Genomic DNA, 19,730 nt, shown 5'->3' on the forward strand with positions numbered 1-19,730 from the left:
GGAATAAAAGGTGCTCGTTTCTTTGTGTTTGCCCATTCAGACAGTAACTGATCTCACCGGGAAGTGGATAAATAGCCCGTGTGTGACTGTACAGGACAATAGAGCTGAGCTGCAGCCGTCCAGCGCAGCCCAGAGGTTTAAAACCGTCTAATGTGGGTGTGGAACTGTTGGCCTGTAGCAGTCTGAGCACTGGCTTAGCTTGCAGGCTAGCTCAGCTTTCCAACAAACTACCAGACCCAGGGTCATTTGATTTGTTTGCAGTTGAATGAGTTTCATCTGGTCAGCAGTGGAAGCGGCTCGGAACAGAACAAACTGGACGAAAACATTTGCGATGATGGTAAAATCTTCTTGGAAGCTGCCAAATGGACTCATGGAGCTTAGCTTTATGGTAAAGGGGGAGGCCTGGCACTCGGGTGGGCAATATGGCAGGAATATTATATCATACGTGGTGTCCTGGATGGAACCTGCATTGCCACTTTTACAGGTTCAATAATAGTAGTAATGATAAACCAGCAGCTTCAGTGATTTTCACTCTATAATTTACAAACTGTACTGCACTAAATCCAATTAAACGTCCTGATTATGGTCATTTTTTAATGAAACGTAGTTCTTTAAGTTCTGGTGATCTCCATGATACACTCATAAAATAGTATTGTGACATAATTTATCACGATAACGGGTAAGATATTGTCATATTGCCCACTCAGAACTGCCGCTGGGTGAAATATGAATGGGAAAGCTCATAACGCGGAGAAAGTCAATAAAATAAAACAACCTAAAATCACGTTTATCGTGTGTTATTGCAGCCAAACGGTACAAAATATTTGACCTTTTTTGTCAGATTTTATCAGTGAGTTCAAATATGTTTTAAAACTGTAACATGGCCTTCAGTTTTTTCTCTCCCCACTCAAAGAGAGGGAGGATTGTGGTCTTGCTGGAAATAACTGCCCAAAATTTACTGAACATCAGATCAAATAAAGTCCAGTTCGGTCAGATTTCAACAACATTTACTGAACATCAGATCAAATAAAGTCCAGTTCGGTCAGATTTCAACAACATTTACTGAACATCAGATCAAATAAAGTCCAGTTCGGTCAGATTTCAACAACATTTACTGAACATCAGATCAAATAAAGTCCAGTTCGGTCAGATTTCACCAACATTTACTGAACATCAGATCAAATAAAGTCCAGTTCGGTCAGATTTCACCAACATTTACTGAACATCAGATCAAATAAAGTCCAGTTCGGTCAGATTTCAACAACATTTACTGTCAGTTTCCTCTTTTTAGATCACGTCATGTGGAATAACTTCCCTCTGACTCACTTTCTTCTCTGACCGCTGTTTCTCTCCTCGTCCCTCCCCTGTGTGACGTCACTCACTGGAGTCTCAGAGCTCATCATAATGCACAGATCTGATTGGCTGAGTAGCGTCACGTGTGATATTAACAGCGCATGTGATTGGTCTGTGAGTCTCCGGCCACTAAAGCTAATATAAAGGCTAGAAAAGTTACGGCGATTAAAACAGGACCACCCCATCCAAATTATATTATTCTCCATAGTTTATCGATTACAGGTCCAGGTCTGCCTATTAGTGACCGCAGCCCTAGTGGATAAATTGGGCTACTTATGACGGTTCCTTTCAGGGCTGCACTCTCCAGCTAATTTTGATGTCCGACAAACTGCAAGCGTTGCTGGTCATGCAAATTTTTAGACATTAAAAGTTTGGACTGCTTGTGTAGCGTAGCGTATTGTTTGTATATGTGGGTGTGTTTTCATTGGCTACTACAGTGGATATTTTCCAGAAAGCACTGAGAGCGCAGGAATAAAGGCGCTGGGCGAACCGGCGCTGCTGTTGAATTGAATTGCACTGGGTAACGGATTTCCATCACTCTTTTAATATGACTCTAGTTCCTGGCCTCTTGCTGTGCTGCACTTCTCCAGGGCCGCCTCGGCTCACGCTCGAAAAGAGATGTTCTCTCTGAATGCTTGAGGTGACCTTGCGTTGCTTTTTCTCTGTTATGACTTCACATTTGTGATGGATGTGAGCAGCATGTGACGCTGAGCTCATGTCTGTCTATCCCCTGTAGACGGACGCTTCCATGTTGCATCAACTTCTGCACATTTGCGAGCTATTGTCTCCCAGATTTTTCCACAAGCTGCATGGAAAAAGGATTTAAATCTGCATCCAGTCTTGTGTTTTGGAGGTTTTAATAGAAATACTGTCATGTGGGTGGAACATCTGCAGGGTTTGCTGTCACAGAAGCCCACAGAGCCTTCCAGCAGTGCTGCGTTCTTAAATTAGCAGGCCGCATGAATTTAAAATGACTCGGGCTTGTGCTGTGAGGCTGCGGGGAAGCTCAATGATTATTCATGAAGATTATCACTTATTCGCAGGTAAATGAGGAGTGTTTGCATTTACTGCCAGGCTGAGGGTCATAAAAGCTCGCTGATACGGCCTCGCCTGCTCCACCCTCTGCGCTGGAAGGAGTAATTACTCTGTGCAGACGAGCAGCCTGCCAAGAGCAAACTCGACTGAGGTCGAAATGACAATTTGCTTTTTATATATTCCGTGCTGTCGGTCACGGACCTGAACGCAGAAGGCCTGCAGTGTCTCGGAGCTCATTTAGCGCGGCCAGGGGTTGAAGCAAGCTGCAGTTTTCCTTTCAGTCGGAGGCGTGTGAAGCATGGATGGTCATTTGATATTGGTATATTTCTTCCTTTAGCAGTGTCACCACATTAACTTACAATAAAAGCAGCCTCTGGTTTTCATCTAGCGTTACTGAAGGCGTACAGTTGCCAGAGTTGGTATTCTCGAGGAAACCAAGGGGCACTGCAGCCCAAAACTGGAGTTTAATATGCCGTTTGTCATGCTAGGAAGTAGCATCCCTCAGCCTCATCACGCTGCTCTGGACTTTTTTCGAAATCCTGAAAAATTGTGAGCCATCCTAAGGCGATAATTGGTCCATCCAATGTGTTGAACTGCTTTGTCTTCCCAAAAACGGCAATGCACAGAAATCATTAGCAGATTCTGAGCTCGTCTGCGTTATGTAGGTGTTATTCCTGATCCGCGTTCCTGAAATCCAACACACATTCCTATTAATTCGGATTGTGTTCCGCTTTTCTTGAAATTTTTATTAAAATTATAATATATTAGTACTGGAATGTGGCAAAGCCCTTGGAACAACTTGGCAGCTGCCTGGGATAATGCTGCAGTGGCCTAGTAATACTGTAGCAACCACCTGGGATACCATAGCCAAGGCCTAGCATCACCTTAGCAACCGCCTGAGAGAAAGCTACGGTGGCCTAGCAACATCTTAACAACCACCTGGGATACCATAGCAAAGCCCTGGCAACACCTTACCAATTGCCTAGGAGTGTCTAATAGAGTGGACAGTGAGTGGACACAGTGTTAAACTCCAGCATAACTACTGTGTCTGATCCACTCAGACCAGCGCAACACACGCTAACACACCACCACCATGTCAGTGTTACTGCAGTGTTACCTGCTCTGTGAGGGTCCATGGGGGTCCTGACCACTGAAGAACAGGGTAACAGAGTATCAGAGAAACAGATGGACTACAGTCTGTAACTGTAGAACTACAGAGTGCAGCTATACGGTCAGTGGAGCTGATAAAGTGGACAGTGAGTGTAGAAACGAGGAGGTGGTCAGGACGCTACGCCTGACCGGAGTGTATACACCATATAAAGCGTAGTTTGTGATGTGACGGTGTCTTTGTATTTATTTATATTTTCTGTTTACTGTTTGTATTCTGTGTTTACTTAAGCACCGTTTTCACAAACCCAGATCTCACCTCCGTGCAGGTGTGCTCTGCCTGTGGTGAGGAGTTCTGGCTCTGATGCTTCTGCTCCGTTTGTGGTATTAGATTCTTACATTTGACGTGTCTCCTTGTCTGAAAGTGGAAGCCAGTGTCTTCTGTGAGAAAGTGAACGCTAGGCATGAATAATTGAACACTGCATTGCTGATTGTGTTCCTACTGGTCTGTTTTCCTCTGCCCTGTGTGTAGGTATCCGCTCGTGGGACGTGGACCTGGCATCCTGCAACCTGGACGAGCAGCTCAAACTCTTCGTCTCCAGACACTCTGCGTTCTTCTCTGAGGAGCTCAAAGGTACTGATCGATCAGAATGTTTGACCTACTCAATTTGAGAAGAACCATCTCATGGAAAACTGAATTTTCCTTCCCTCTTTTTAAGCTATATGGCCAAATGTATGTGGACACCCCTCAATTTTTGGGTTCAGGTGCTTCAGCCACACCCATTGCTAACAGGTGTATGAAATCAAGTACATAGCCAAGCAGTCTCCATAGACAAACACTTGCAGTGGAATGGGACACACTGTAGAGCTCATATTTTAACTATGACACTGTTTTCAATTCGTGAAATTTCTGGATCTGCTAGATCTTTCCTGGTCACAAAGTGGTTGCGCAAACTCACAGCAGGGCCACCGAGTGCCGAATTGTATAGTGTGTGAAATTCACCCGTTTTCTGTTGTCACTCACTACAGAGTTTCAAATCGCCTGGAAGCAGCATCAGCACAAGAACTGAGCTTCATGAAATGGGTTTCCACGTCTGAGCAGCTGCACACAAGCCTAAGATCACTATGTGCAATGCCAAGCGTCGGCTGGAGGGGTGTAAAGCGCTGCCACTGGACTCTGGAGCAGTGGAAATGTATTCTCTTGAGATTAATCAGCTTCACTATCTGTCAGTCTGATGATGAATCTGGGTTTGGTCAGAACATTACCTATCGGAATGCATAGTGCCAACAGTAAAGTTTGGTGGAGGAGGGATGATGGGCTGGGCTGTTTTTCAGGGTTTGGTCTCTCAGTTACATTTACATTTACATTTATGGCATTTGGCTGACGCTCTTGTCCAGAGCGACTTACAATTTGATCATTTTACACAGGGAGGCCAAGGTGGTGTTAGGAGTCTTGCCCAAGGACTCTTATTGGTATAGTGTAGGGTGGTTACCCAGGTGGGGATTGAACCCCAGTCTACAGTGTAGAAGGCAGAGGTGTTACCCACTACACTAACCAACCAGTGAAGTGTGATGTCTTTGCGCTGTAGCATCAACATTTTACACAGTTAGGCTTCCAGCGTTGTGTCAGCAGTTTGGGGAAGAGTCTTTCCGATTCCATGTCCTGGAGTCCCTGAGCAGAAAGCAGCTCCATAAAGGTATTGAGTGACCAGTTGGTGTGGAGGAACTCCAGTGGCCTCACAGAGCCCTGGCCTCAACCCCACTGAACACCTTCAGGATGAGCGGAGAAGTTGATTGTGAGCCAGACCTTCTCGTCCAACATCAGAGTCTGACCTTCCAGAAGCTCTTTTGACTAAATGGAGACATTCCGAGACACACGTCAAAATCTTGTGGAAAGCTTCCCAGATGAGTGGAAGCTGTTATAGTTGCAAAAGTGGGGCAACTCCATATCAACACCCATGGGTTTGGAATGGCATGTCCAAGCTCATATAGGTGTGATGGTCACGTGTCCACATACTTTTGGCCACATGGTGTTTGAGTTTGAAAACATACAGTTCATAGGGTTTCATGGAAAAATGACCTACATAGTTCCTGGCAATATTGACCGTTATGGATAAAATGATTTGTTTTTTGTTTAATTAACTGGACATTATTTCTTAAACCTGGTAACGTTCTAAACTGTGGTGTGAGCGGAGTGAGGGGCGTTGGTGTGGACGAGGGGAGGAAGTTGGCAGTGCTGAAGGGAAGAGATTAGATTGGATTGGAGGAGAGAAAGACAGGACACATGAACAGCTGATGGAGCAGCTGTCGTTCTCCACCATTAAATCACCCTCTAATGCTGGAGCTTTTCTCTCTTAGCACATGGCACACGCCTCAAGTACTTCAGATTCCTCAGTCTCACTACTCCTTCATCTCTTTAGGTTCTGTAGCTTGTATTTAATGACTCTACTCACATAATCCAGCAGTAAGTTAGTGTATAATTTAGGGCTGGGCGATTAATCAAAGTAGTCGAAAGCAATATTCAGAGCCTCTAACTGACGTAACCTTGTCAGAGTCGGTTATTTATTTATTTATTTATTTATTTATTTATTTCTGTACTGTCTCCTTAAAAACGTACTGCTATGCGTTTGGTCACGTCGCTCCGCCACGTCTGAACAGATCAGCTCCCAAACTGACCCACGTGCGCAAAAGAACAGAGCGTCATCCAGAGGTAAACATTCACGACCGCCCACCAACGCCGGTCGAACCCAGAGGCTCAGCTTCATCTTCACCAGCATCACAGGAGCCGTCATGACGCTTCACTGACTGACAGCTGGGCTCGTCACCCAGAACGTGTCGAGCCGTGAAAAGGGAAGAATTTCAAATTCTCTTCAAACCCGGAGGACTTTGGATGAGTCTCTTCTAATTTTGTACAGAAGCATCACCCCAGATGTTTGAGTCGCAATATTCTGACATGTTGAGTTGGAGTGACGTGAATTCCAGTCTGGCTGTTGGTCTCAATCGTCTGATTTACATTGATGGGCAGAGAATATTTACAGTCCGAACTAAAAAAATAAAGCCCCCAAAATAATCGTTCATTAATTGTAATCAAGGTAAAACATTCGATTAATCGTGATATTGATTCGAGGCCACGTCATCCAGCACTAGTATAAGTTAAGCCAGTGATATAAGACCTTGATAACATTGAGACCTGTAGATTTTTGTGGTAGGGCTCTTTGAAGCTGCCACAGCAGTCTTGCTTATGTAAGGTCCTCAGGCGCAAGGGGGCCGGAGTAGTGCGACCAAGTTGGCTTCTTATTCGGCAGCTTTTCTGATGGAAATACTAGTCAGTACTTCAGTACCAGCTGCTCCACAGCTGCTCGTTTGACATTGAAAGAGTATTAACTAGGCTTTGTCGCTTGGGTGTCCTTGCTAGGCTAATGCTAACCCCTGAAGTCCAGCCGTTCGTTTGTGTGTGCTGCCTCAAACGTGGAGCGGACTGCTTCAGATGAAGCAGACCAGGCAGCAGGAGGTGATGCTACACTTTGACCATCATTTGAAGCGTTACTGAAACATCCCTGACTTGGACACTCAGCTGAACGGGATAACGTTAGTGTGGTTTGTGCGTCTCCTAGTCTGTGCTTTTTTGTGGCAAACCGGTATAACAGTAATGATGAAGCTCATGCTGGAGGATGAGTTTCAGCCGGTATACCGGCTCAACTGGAATACCGCCCACTGCTAAGTGCCCGAGAAGCTCAGTGAGACAGACAGCAGCCAGTTTAGACATGCTTCAGCTTTCACACCTGAATGAAGATTGTCTTTATCCTGGAGAAGATCTCGCCTCAGAACCCTGTGTGCTTACTGTGTGTGTGTGTGTGTGTGTGTGTGTGTGTGTGTGTGTGTGTGTGTGTGTGTGTGTTATTTATATATATCCTCACATTTCTGCAAATATGTTTTCATGGGACGAAACTCTGATATCAGTTAAAGTGGTCAGTGTGCAGCTTGTACAGCAGTGCAGATTTACTGACCTCTGAAAAGAACAACACACAGACATTAACGTCTAAACAGCTGGCAGCACAAGTGAGTCCACCTCACAGTGGACGTGTCCAAATTGTGCTCCTAATGTCAAGATTTTGTGTGACCACCATTATTATCTAGCACTGCCTGAACCCTCTTGGGCATGGAATCACCAGAGCTGCACAGGCTGCTGCTGCAATCCTCTTCCACTCCTCCATGATGACGTCACGGAGCTGGTAGATGTTAGACACCTTGTGCTCCTCCTCCTTCCGCTTGAGGAGGCCCCACAGGTGCTCAACTGGGATTAGGTTTGGAGACATGCTTGGCCAGTCCATCACCTTTACCTTCAGCGGGCAGTGGTCATCTTGGAGGTGTGTTTGGGGTCGTTATCGTGTTGGAAAACTGCCATGCGGTGCAGTTTCCGAAGGGAGGGGATCACGCTCTGCTTCAGAAGGTCACAGTACATGGTGGAGTTCATGTTCCCCTCAATGAGCCGCACCTCCCCAGTGCCGGCAGCACTCATGCAGCTCCACACCATGATGCTACCACCACCATGCTTGACTGTAGGCAAGAGACAGTTGTCTTGGTGCTCCTCACCAGGGCGCCACCACACATGCTGGACACCATCTGAGCCAAACAAGTTTATCTTGGTCTTGCTTGTGGGCTTTCTTGTGAGTCAGCTTCAGAAGAAGCTTCCTTCTGGGACGACGGCCAGGCAGACCGAGTTGATGCATTGTGCAGTGTATGGTCTGAGCGCTGACAGGCTGACCTCCCACTTCTTCAACCTCTGCAGCAATGCTGGCAGCACTCATGCATCTATTTTTTGAAACCATCCTCTGGATGTGACGCTGAACACGTAGACTCAACTTCTTTGGTCGACCCTGGCGAGGCCTGTTCCGAGTGGAACCTGTCCTGGAAAACCGCTGTATGACCTTATAGGTTAGCAGTTCTCTTATAGCCTAGTTGTCTTTGATTCTATTTCTCACATCATCAGAGATTCTTTCCCATGAGGTGCTGTGTTGAATATCCAGTGGTCAGGGTGAGCGAATTGTACCCAAAACACCAAATTTAACAGCCCAGCTCCCCGTTCACACCTGGAACCCTGTAACTCTAACGAGTCACACGACACCAGGGAGAGACGACACAACTGGGCACAATCTGGACACGTCCACTCTGAGGTGGACTCCCTTGTGCTGCCAGCTGTTTAGACATTAATGTCTGTGTGTTGTTCTTTTCAGAGGACAGTAAATCTGCTCTGCTGTAGAAGCTGCACACTGACCACTTTAACTTATATCAGAGTTTCAGTTCTACAGTGACGTCCCAGGAAAAGATAGAATAACATATCTGCAGAAATGTGAGGGGCGTAGTCACTTTTGAGAGGTTGTGTGTGTGTGTGTGTGTGTGTGTGTGTGTGTGTGTGTTTGAAAAGATGGAATGATTATGTGCTTATCTTAACACGTCTTCCTGTGTTAACCAGCTGTGGACACAGAAATGAAGAAAGCAGAGTTTCAGTCCAGAGTTCTCAGAGTTAACTGACCAGAGTCTGTTCCCACTCGTCTGTCATCTCTCTGTGAAGTTTAGCAAGGCGGCCACACAGCCCTGAGCACAGAAGGCGGGGAAGCTAGACGGTGTGGGTCTTTCAGAGAAATACAGTCATATGATTGGATCAGATCTGGAGCAAAACCACAGCCTCCAGCTTTGTGTTTATCAGTGGCGAGCTCAGCTGACAGGAGTTTATTGGTCATTAATTTAGTCATACATGCTAATTAGTGTTGGTTTATTGAGGGGCAGCTAATAACTGCTTTTCTTTTATTCGTCACTGTGAAGGAACAGTTTGACAATCTGAATTACCCAGGTACTGAATTACCCCCCCAACATGCTTATAAAATTTGGGTGTCCATAAGTATATGGACAGCTGATTGTCACCATCCAAATGTTCTCATTGAACATCACATTCCAATATAAAGGGTGTTAATAGGCCCTGGTATTTCTTCTGTAATGAAGGTGTTAATAGAGAGTCTGTGCTGCAGTAACAGCCTCTTCTCTTCTGGGAAGGCTTTATGTTAGATGCTGAACATTGCTGTGAGGATTTGATTGAGGACAGCTCCTAGAGCATTAGTGAGGTCTGGTACAGATTCAGTCAGGCTGCTTCTCTGGTGCGTACATGTTGAGTGTGCATGTACTAGAGCCCATGTGTCAAACACCAGGCAAATTATTACATTTTTCTGTTCTTATTAGCCCATTTCCCCGCTTAGATGCACTACAGTCCCCAGCATGCACTGCAGCGTAGTGTGCATTCTCAATCTGTGGGCCGGCGGTTACACAGAAAGAAAAGATGCCTCGTGTCCAGTTCAAGCAAATAAGCAGTTTTTAAATAAAATACCTTTTTAAAAAAGTTTTTTATTTAGAATTATTTTTGAAAACGTGTCTTAATTTGCTGTTGCAGTTTTTGGGGTATTTTGAATGAACAGTGGCCGGTTGGGGGCGTGGCACAATGTTAAGTGAAAATGAAATAAAATAAAACAATGACAATAAATAATAAATACAGGATAAGCTAAAGACACAGCCGTGTGCTAGTGCATCGTATCTGTGTGAGCAGCAGGTTTAGAGGCAGGGTTTAATACACACACTTCTTTTTTGTGTTCAAATGTTCAGTCCAAGTTCAGGGAGATTCACTTGAAAGAGGCCCTGAATATTCCAGTCAGGATGATATTTCACCACTTCATGTTCCTGAACGTATCGGGATGCATATCGGGGGGAATAGCAGCAATTTGTTGGAGGTTTTCACTCAGATCTTCCACAGTGAGAGGCTTGTTCCCAGAGACTTTTCCTTTGAGCAAACGCCAAAGGAAGAAGCCTGGTGGTGTCGGATCTGGCGACCGTGGTGTCCAAAGCCCCTTCTGAAATCTCCCTGTTGCCAAAGAACGACTGAATTTCTGCCGTGCTCCTTGCCGATGTGTGATGACGCGTTGCTCCGTCTTGCTGGAAGTGACCTTCCGTTAATTCACGATCATCCAGTTGATCCACGGTGGTGTCATAGAACATGGGGCCTGTGATACGCAACCGAGACACTATAACGTTAAGGGTACGGCGGTCTGCAGCCGGAAGTTGCAAACGTTGCGACGGCTGTCCGGCCTACCTCATCGCTCTGGCGCCAGGGCATTCTGGCCCTGTCTGTCTGTCTGTCTGTCTGTCTGTCTGTCTGTCATTTGAGTCAGCCGTAATGGCATCTTATTACATCCCAGTCTGTAGAGCAACGAATGTACCTTAAAATGGCCAAACCTGACAACTAAGAGGGACTGTCCACATACTTTTGGCCATTTAATGTTCATTAGATTCATAGCTCCAGTTCAAAAAAAGCAAACGTCCAGAAATGGCCCAATTGACTAGACTAGATATGGGAAAGAGGGTAAAGTTTAAAACGCGTCAGCCCCAGATAATGAGATCCATTTTTAATGTCCTGAGTTAGTGTCTGGGTTTAGTTCTGTGTGTGGATCGCTGACCCCCCTCGAACTGAACTTCCCCTGCAGCCCTGAATGTTCTTTTTCACAAGACTCAAACCCGAGCGACCCCGCCCGCTGCCGACCATCTGCTGGTTCTGAAGACAACCCGGGCTTTCATAGCAGAGCTGAACCCGTTTTATTATTTTTTGATTTTTTTGATCTTTTGCATGTTTCCTTTTGCCGCTTTGTGCGTGGCTGTAGGCAAAGTCTCTTCGCTCATTCAGTTTTGATTTGCCTACGACAAAGAACCCACTGTGCTCATGTTCTGTTGGAGCGTCAGGAGACCGCGGCCTGGCAGCAGGGAGCGGTCAGGTTCAGAAAGCGCCTTTATTTGCCTTTATTTGCGCTCATGGCCCACATAACTGTATCTGGACTTTCTCGTGGCTCTGCCTGATGTGATTAAGCGCTCTTTGACCCTTTTAGTGTCACTGTTTGTCATCTGCACTGAGGGCTCATTAGTTTCGGGTTGTCTGGTGTTGCTTTTAAAGGCTCCACATCTTGGAAAACTGATTTTACCTCTCTTTTAAATAAAAAATGAAATGTATTCCAAAAAGTGCCGGTTTTAATTGGCCGTATTTGTGAAAGGCGTTCGAGTTTCTAATGATATTTGATATATAGTGATATAATGATAAAATGCCAGGGTTTTGAAGGGGAAAAAAAACATTTAACTTAAAGTAGTATTTACCGTCAAAGCTGGGAAAAAACTGAGCAGTAACATGGAAAGACCAAAAATTCCCTCCACTTCTTGAGTACAAGAACCTAAAAATAAATATCATATTTTCAGGGAAGTGTTGAACTGAGAGGCGTTTTATGACGTGATGGTGACTCGCAGGACATGTCCGGTAACGCTGACGTTCTGTGCTGTATTAGTTTGAGTCAGGGTCTGTCTGTGTCTGCGCTGCTTGGTCATGGCCATGCCTACAGTCAGAGTAACACTGCAGGCCAACACCTGCTTTAGGGCTGATGCTGGGGCGTTTAGGTCATTGTATTTGAGACAATGACTAGATTTGGTGTGGTGCTGGTGCATTTGGGCCTTTGTTTAGGTGTTTGCCAGCGTATTTGAGCCAACACCTATATTTAAGCTGGCACTGGGCCATTTAGGGCAGCATGTTTGAGCTGATGACTAGAATTGGGCCGGCATTGGTGCATTTGTGCTTGTGTTTGTTCCTTTGGGCTCGATTATTTGAGTCGACAGCTATATTTAGGCTGGTGCTGGGGCATGTGAGACGGTGTATTTGAGCCGATGAACGGAATTGGGCTGGCATTGGAGCGTTTGGACCTACATTTGTGACTTTGGGCCGATGTATGGCACCTGTATTTGGGCTGGTGCTGGGGCAGTGTTTGAGCCGATGAGTAGATTTTGGGCAGGTCGTTATGTGTTTTGGCTGCCACTGGGGCCGTCCCTGGTATATGTGGGCCTGTGCTTTCGAGCCGTTGACTGTGTACGTGAGACGGTGCCAGTGACTTTTGAATCAGTCAGTGCATTTGGGCCGGTGATGTTGCGTTTGAGCCGTCGCCGGTGCGTTTTGGCTGATGATTTGAGCTGCTGGCTGGCCTCTTTTTGTCCTCCTGAAGTTGTCCAGAAGCTTCTGCCCCCCCTTTTGTTTAAGGCCCCTTTACTCACACCCGTCCAAGCTTAAACTCACAAGAGCTGAGTTGGAATCAGGTTTTGCTTTACTGCAGCCAAGTGAGCGTGAAGGGGAACCTGATCTCAGATCTGAGCTGAGAGTTTGTGTTTAGTGTTTCGGTCACTTCCAGTCAGGAGGGTGAGTAATGTACGAGCAGCTGCTGAGGAATGTATAACAGAGGTGTATAGCCTCGCATTCTCGCTCTCGCTCTCGCTCTCTCTCTCTCTCTCGCTCGCTCGCGCTCTCGCGCTCTGTCTCTCTCTCTCTCTCTCTCTCTCAGTTCATTATTGTGAATAACAAATTATCTCTGATTCAGAGAACCTACACGAGTCTTCTGAGCTTATATGGAATGTTGATGATGGAAAACAGTGGAAAATCTGGAATAATCAGTTTTCTTTGGGGACTATTTTGCCGCACAGCGCCCTGCATGTCTCCCTCCACCATGAATGGAGTTGAAGTTCTCTAAACTCTCATAAAACAGCGTCTCAGTCATCAGGCAGTGAATCCAGAACCAGTTCATGTAGGAACTTTCTGTAGGAGCTTTTAGAGGGACGTCTGGTTCCCATCACCACCACTGTGAACAGCTCTGACTCGGTACGTTTATCTAGAACAGAGCATTTCACACCAGACCGCTATGTTTACATCTTATATGCAGAAAAATAGAAAAAATGAAATCTTTGAGGTTCAGACATTTTTCATTACCATGGTAGAGGTGAACTGCAGTACCTCTAATAACGATGCCTAACGTCATGTCCAGCTGCACTGTCCTGTTTTTGAGGGATATTTTGAGTGTTCAGGGTTCTGGCAGAGCTCAGACTTTTCCCAGACGGTGATGTGAGCTGAGAGTGTCCTGTTACTCTGGGGAGACTGGGCTCTGTTTCCTGTGCTGGCTGGTTAATAAGAGCAGCTGGTCCCAGCAGCAGTGTGGTTTTATCTGTATGTATGTGTGTGTATGTACTGGTCTGCAGATTAAAGCCCCCTGCTCCTCCCGTTCCAGAGATTAGAGATCGGGTTGGGGTTGGGGGGGCGGGGGTTGTCTGAGCTTACGGAGGTGCTGTTTGCTTCAAGTACTGGAGACTGAAAATTTACTTTACATTCCTAATTGTTTAACATTTCTGCATAATTAAGTGGTTCAGATGTAAACAGAGCAGTCCAGGGCGGTTTAGTGCGAGACGCTCTGTTCTAGAGAAACTTACCGAGTCAGAACTGTTAACAGTGGTGGTGATAGGAACCAGACGTCCACCTCTAAAAGCTCCCTTTCAGAAAGCTGTAATTATTTTGTAACATCAGTCTTTTACGGAATTTATTGTCTTTTGGTTGCTAGGCAAAGTCACTACTGGTCGGCAGAATATAAACACTAAAATATGGTGGGCGTGTTCTGCGGCGAGTCGCCCTGTAAAGTGATCGTGTAAAGGCATCGGCCACGTCGTACGCACACAGACCACGTCACACACGGACTCAAAAGAAGGTCCGGCTCCATGTTTAGGCCTCAAATGATGTCAGAACCAGCATCGTACTGATGAAGATTAGTTTAGAGTTCGCTTTGAATCATCAGATTCACCCGCAACAGACTGTTCCTCCACAAGTTGCATGCAATTACATATTCCCACCAGAGGGGTCTCCAAATCCCCAAAACCTATAGTGCAGCTAAAAGTAGGTTCAAAAGAGGTTTCTAAGCATCTCCCCTTGTGTTGAGATCATTAGTCTGAATCTTTGTGATGCTGGAGGTCAAAGAGAGCATAAGAGAGTGTGTGGGAGGGGTTGCATGAGCAGTGATTGACACTTTGTCAGACACACCTCATGGCTATGATTATTTTGATTGTGTTGGTTCTTGCAAATGGCATTGGGAGCTGTAGGAGGAGCCTGAGGAGCCCCCCCCCATCTCGATTATCCGTCTGATGTATTACAGTCAGGACATTGTGTTCCCTCTCAATATATATGCTCATCAGACTGCAAGCAAACGCAGGACCAGAGGTGCCCAACGACATCGCCCACGGTATTAATCAGCTGTTTAATCAGCTGTTCTGTAAATGAAGCTTTTACTGTACGAGGTCACTTGATCAGTCGGTCTCAGTCTGTTTGAGTCACTAACAGCAGAATTGTGTCTGATTTTGAGAAGCGACGCTATGTCTTTGTATTTCAGTCCAAGATCAGTGTAAAATTCAATGAGCTGCTTCATCTCTGAGCTTAAGCAAAGCGATTGCAAACCGTTTGCATTGTAATGCAAAACATCTGTGAGGGAATGTTTAACGTTTACAACTTTACAAATTATAATTTAACAATTACCAAGAACAACTGAGGAGTGGGGGTAGATGGTAGGTGCAAGTGTGTGTGTGTGTGTGTGTGTGTGTGTGAGAGCGTGGTGTGTTGGTGTGAGCGTGTGTGGGTGTGTGTGTTGGGGGGTGTGTGTGTTGGTGTGAGCGGTGTGTGTGTGTGAGAGTATGGTGTGTGTGTGTGTGTGTGTGTGTGTGTGTGTGTGTGTGTGTGTGTGTGAGCGTGTGTGGTGTGTGTGTGTGTGTGTGTGTGTGTGTGTGTGTGTGTGTGAGCGTGTGTGTGTGTTGGTGTGAGCGTGTGGTGTGTTTGTGTGTGTGTGTGTGAGAGCGTGGTGTGTTGGTGTGAGCGTGTGTGGGTGTGTGTGTTGGGGGGTGTGTGTGTTGGTGTGAGCGGTGTGTGTGTGTGAGAGTATGGTGTGTGTGTGTGTGTGTGAGAGCGTGTGTGTGTGTGTGTGTGAGCGTGTGTGTGTGTGTGTGTGAGCGTGTGTGTGTTGGTGTGAGCGTGTGGTGTGTGTGTGTGTGTGTGTGTGTGTGTGTGTGTGAGAGCGTGGTGTGTTGGTGTGAGCGTGTGTGGGTGTGTGTGTTGGGGGGTGTGTGTGTTGGTGTGAGCGGTGTGTGTGTGAGAGTATGGTGTGTGTGTGTGTGTGTGTGTGTGAGCGTGTGTGGTGGGGGTGTGTGTGTGTGTGTGTGTGTGTGTGTGTGTGTGTTGGTGTGAGCGTGTGGTGTGTTTGTGTGTGTGTGTGTGTGTGTTGGTGTGTGTGTTGACTTGTGTACTTGATGTACATGTGAACTAACTACTGAAAGACGTCCAGTTTCAGTAAATATGACCTTTTATTTTCATAAGTTTACCTACTTTAGTTTGAACTGAGAGCTCCTGCTTGGTGAAAGTCCCGGCCTTGTTTATTGGTAATTTAATACAGTATCCAAACATTTCATTCGCGGTACTGAATCCTCGGAAAGCCTTTGTTTATGGAATCGGATCAAATGAACCCTTATTTCTATGAGAAATGCCCTTTAAAACACTAAAATTCACACATTGTTTTTGCTGCTGTGTTTTGTGTCTCATGAGGGTTCAGTAAACACTGTTTACAGACCAGTCAGCACTAATGAAAACAAACCCAACACAGATGTGGATTTGGTGCTGCACTTCGTCTTTCATGACCGTAGGAGTTTCCAAACTGTCAGGTAAAGAAAAAAAGCATGAAGTTGTCGGAATAGGAACTAATAATGTGCACAAAATGTAGTTTTTCCTAAGAATTACATCAATTATATTGTGTTTAAATGCTGTGAATAAGGTTTGGGGCCGGATGTTGGTGGCTAGCTACTTCTCATGGTTTTATTTAGTGATGGAATTGGTCCAGAAACAGGCCGTCTCGCTGTCTAAAGTACGCGATGCTGTTAAATTAGGGTTCTACTTTGAGATCTTTGTCCAACGCCTCACGTGGTTTGTGTGGCTGTTGGGCTGCAGTTTGCGCTCTGAGCTCTGACTTGTACAGATGTTGTAAGAACACAGTTCTCGCGTTCAGGAAGGAAGAAGCTGCTTCCTACCATGTGTGCTGCTATGGTGGGCAGTTCAAGGTTAGCATTACATGCCTGTCCACTCTGCCAGAGGCCTGTCAATGTTTTCTTCCTCTTATCTGTCCTGAAATGTTCTCTGATCAAAGAAATGGGGGAAAAGAAAAAGTGAATATCACCTAATTTGTCGTATTATATTTATTGTTTGCTCACAGGGGAATACCTGTTATTAACAAACGACAGCAGATCCCAGTTCTGGGAGATCGCACTGCACTGCATTGCTGAATATGAAGCCTTTGAAGCTGATAGATGAGCAGCAGTGCCTTTAAAGCTAAAGCATATGCAGCGTGTAATTGCCTCCTGTTAGTCCTGTCAGCAGCTTTCATGTCCAGTCCCACCTCCTTTATGGTCATTAGATCAGGTTGGATACTGACACACTTTCCTAACTATAAAGGGGGGGGGGGGGTAATTGTCAAACCACAGGCCAATTAAATTAGCTAAACAAGCGATAGGACTCCGTGATGGGATAGCAAGCCGTGCTTTCTGACTGGCTCTTTAGATAATCGGCTGAGTCTCATCTCCAGGGCTAGATACCAGCAACTGCTTCCTTAATGGAATCGTAATCCAATAAAGCTTAGAGGCTCCTGTGCAAATCGCAGCTGCAGCAGCGGTCATCAGGATCATCTTCACCTGCTTTTGTCTGCCTCACAGTGGCCGATGACCCGGAGCTTCTCCGCTTGGTGAAGTGTTTGTCATATGAGCACTGATTGGCTGTAAGGTGAGATCGTAGATGTAACGGGACACATGCTTTCAGGTTTCATATGATTCACTTTTTATGCAGATAATGTTGAGATTCTATAAAAACTCTTGAAGAACTTTCTCTGAATGCCTTCTGAGCAGCCCTTGAACAAAATAAAGTCTAATTGGGCCTGTGCTGGTAACAGAATCCTCTTATTTGGGCAATTCTAGGTTATTTTGGGTTATGCGCACTACAGGTGTGGTTACATTAGGTTAGGTGTGTTACAGGTGTGGTTACGTTGGGTTAGGTGTGTTACAGGGGTCTGTTATGTTAGGTGTGTTACAGGTGTGGTTACGTTGGGTTAGGTGTGTTACAGGGGTCTGTTATGTTAGGTGTGTTTTAGGTGTGGTTACGTTGGGTTAGGTGTGGTTACGTTGGGTTAGGTGTGTTACAGGTGTAGTTACGTTGGGTTAGGTGTGTTACAGGTGTGGTTACGTTGGGTTAGGTGTGGTTACGTTGGGTTAGGTGTGTTACAGGTGTGGTTACGTTGGGTTAGGTGTGGTTACGTTGGGTTAGGTGTGTTACAGGTGTAGTTACGTTGGGTTAGGTGTGGTTACGTTGGGTTAGGTGTGTTACAGGTGTGGTTACGTTGGGTTAGGTGTGGTTACGTTGGGTTAGGTGTGTTACAGGTGTGGTTACGTTGGGTTAGGTGTGGTTACGTTGGGTTAGGTGTGTTACAGGTGTAGTTACGTTGGGTTAGGTGTGGTTACATTGGGTTAGGTGTGTTACAGGTGTGGTTACGTTGGGTTAGGTGTGTTACAGGGGTCTGTTATGTTAGGTGTGTTTTAGGTGTGGTTACGTTGGGTTAGGTGTGGTTACGTTGGGTTAGGTGTGGTTACGTTGGGTTAGGTGTGTTACAGGTGTAGTTACGTTGGGTTAGGTGTGTTACAGGTGTAGTTACGTTGGGTTAGGTGTGTTACAGGTGTGGTTACGTTGGGTTAGGTGTGTTACAGGTGTGGTTACGTTGGGTTAGGTGTGGTTACGTTGGGTTAGGTGTGTTACAGGTGTGGTTACGTTGGGTTAGGTGTGTTACAGGTGTGGTTACGTTGGGTTAGGTGTGGTTACGTTGGGTTAGGTGTGTTACAGGTGTGGTTACGTTGGGTTAGGTGTGGTTACGTTGGGTTAGGTGTGTTACAGGTGTGGTTACGTTGGGTTAGGTGTGTTACAGGTGTAGTTACGTTGGGTTAGGTGTGGTTACGTTGGGTTAGGTGTGTTACAGGTGTGGTTACGTTGGGTTAGGTGTGGTTACGTTGGGTTAGGTGTGTTACAGGTGTGGTTACGTTGGGTTAGGTGTGGTTACGTTGGGTTAGGTGTGTTACAGGTGTGGTTACGTTGGGTTAGGTGTGGTTACATTGGGTTAGGTGTGTTACAGGTGTGGGTACGTTGGGTTAGGTGTGTTACAGGTGTGGGTACGTTGGGTTAGGTGTGTTACAGGTGTGGGTACGTTGGGTTAGGTGTGTTACAGGTGTGGTTATGTTAGGTGTGTTACAGGTGTGGTTATGTTAGGTGTGTTACAGGTGTGGGTACGTTGGGTTAGGTGTGTTATAGCGACCAGCCGCAGGTATGTAATATGTTGACATTTCTCATGTTTAATAACAGCTAAAGCGAAGAGAGTGATGCCGAAGTTGATATGGGGTGCTAGACTTGCTAAAAGTTATGTGGAATAATAATAATAATAATAATAATAATAATAATAATAATATATATATATTTTTTAAAAACCTTCACCATGGGCTGTTACTATGTTAACTCCATCAGGCCCAGACTTGATGCCAGGAATCGCCACCTTAAAATAATAAACATTTATATTATATTTAAAATACAAACGCCCCAACTACTAAGATGGAAAATAAGAGCCACTTGGAGGAGATGGAGGCGCACTGGCCTTGGTTCTACACACTCCTTGTTTCTGATTTCTCTTTGTTTTCAGCGGTCGAGTGAATAATTATCTGAAACTCGAGTGGAAGTTCTTAGCTGAGCATGCTGTGCTCAGGCGGCTGGTCAGCAGATGGATTTTATCCTCACTGTTTTCCGTCAAATAGCCAGAGAGTCTTTAATCGAGACCAATTTTGGGACAATATATTTGGTTGCACCTTAAAAATACTGCTAAAAACTTCCCAAACAGACCTGGCAACCTGAAGAGGGAACGGCCTTATGCATGTAATGCTGCTGAGTTTGAAGGCCCATATTTAGAGCTCTGAGTTGTTGCTCACATTCCACAAGTGTTCACACTAGTTTTGTTTGTTTTAGAGCACTAGAGGATAGAATTGCAATATAAACAGGACCAGATTTATCTTCATATATGCAGCCCTGCAAATGCACCAAAAGTATTCAGACAGTCCTAATAGCTTTCAGCGTCATCTGTTGCAGCACAGCATTGAATAATAAAATGGGATGCACTGTTGCATGTCCAATTCCAAGTGTGGGCTAGAGGGTTATGAAGCCCCCCGGCATTGGGCTGTGGAGCACTGGAACTGCGTCCTCCATCCGATACTTTTGGGATGAGTTGGAGTGATCTAGA

General features: G+C 45.6%; 1 protein-coding gene across 1 annotated transcript in view; it reads left to right on the plus strand.

Annotated features, from left to right (window-relative positions):
- The window catches only part of map1sa (microtubule-associated protein 1Sa), a 41,975-nt gene that overhangs the window by 11,183 nt on the left and 11,062 nt on the right, over window positions 1-19,730 (plus strand). Inside the window, exon 2 of the mRNA XM_017681795.2 lies at window positions 4,028-4,129. Coding sequence (XP_017537284.2) covers window positions 4,028-4,129 — 102 coding nt within the window. The remainder of the gene's footprint in view (window positions 1-4,027; window positions 4,130-19,730) is intronic.

Source organism: Pygocentrus nattereri, chromosome 15, assembly GCF_015220715.1.
Source record: "Pygocentrus nattereri isolate fPygNat1 chromosome 15, fPygNat1.pri, whole genome shotgun sequence".
Lineage (NCBI taxonomy): Eukaryota > Metazoa > Chordata > Actinopteri > Characiformes > Serrasalmidae > Pygocentrus > Pygocentrus nattereri.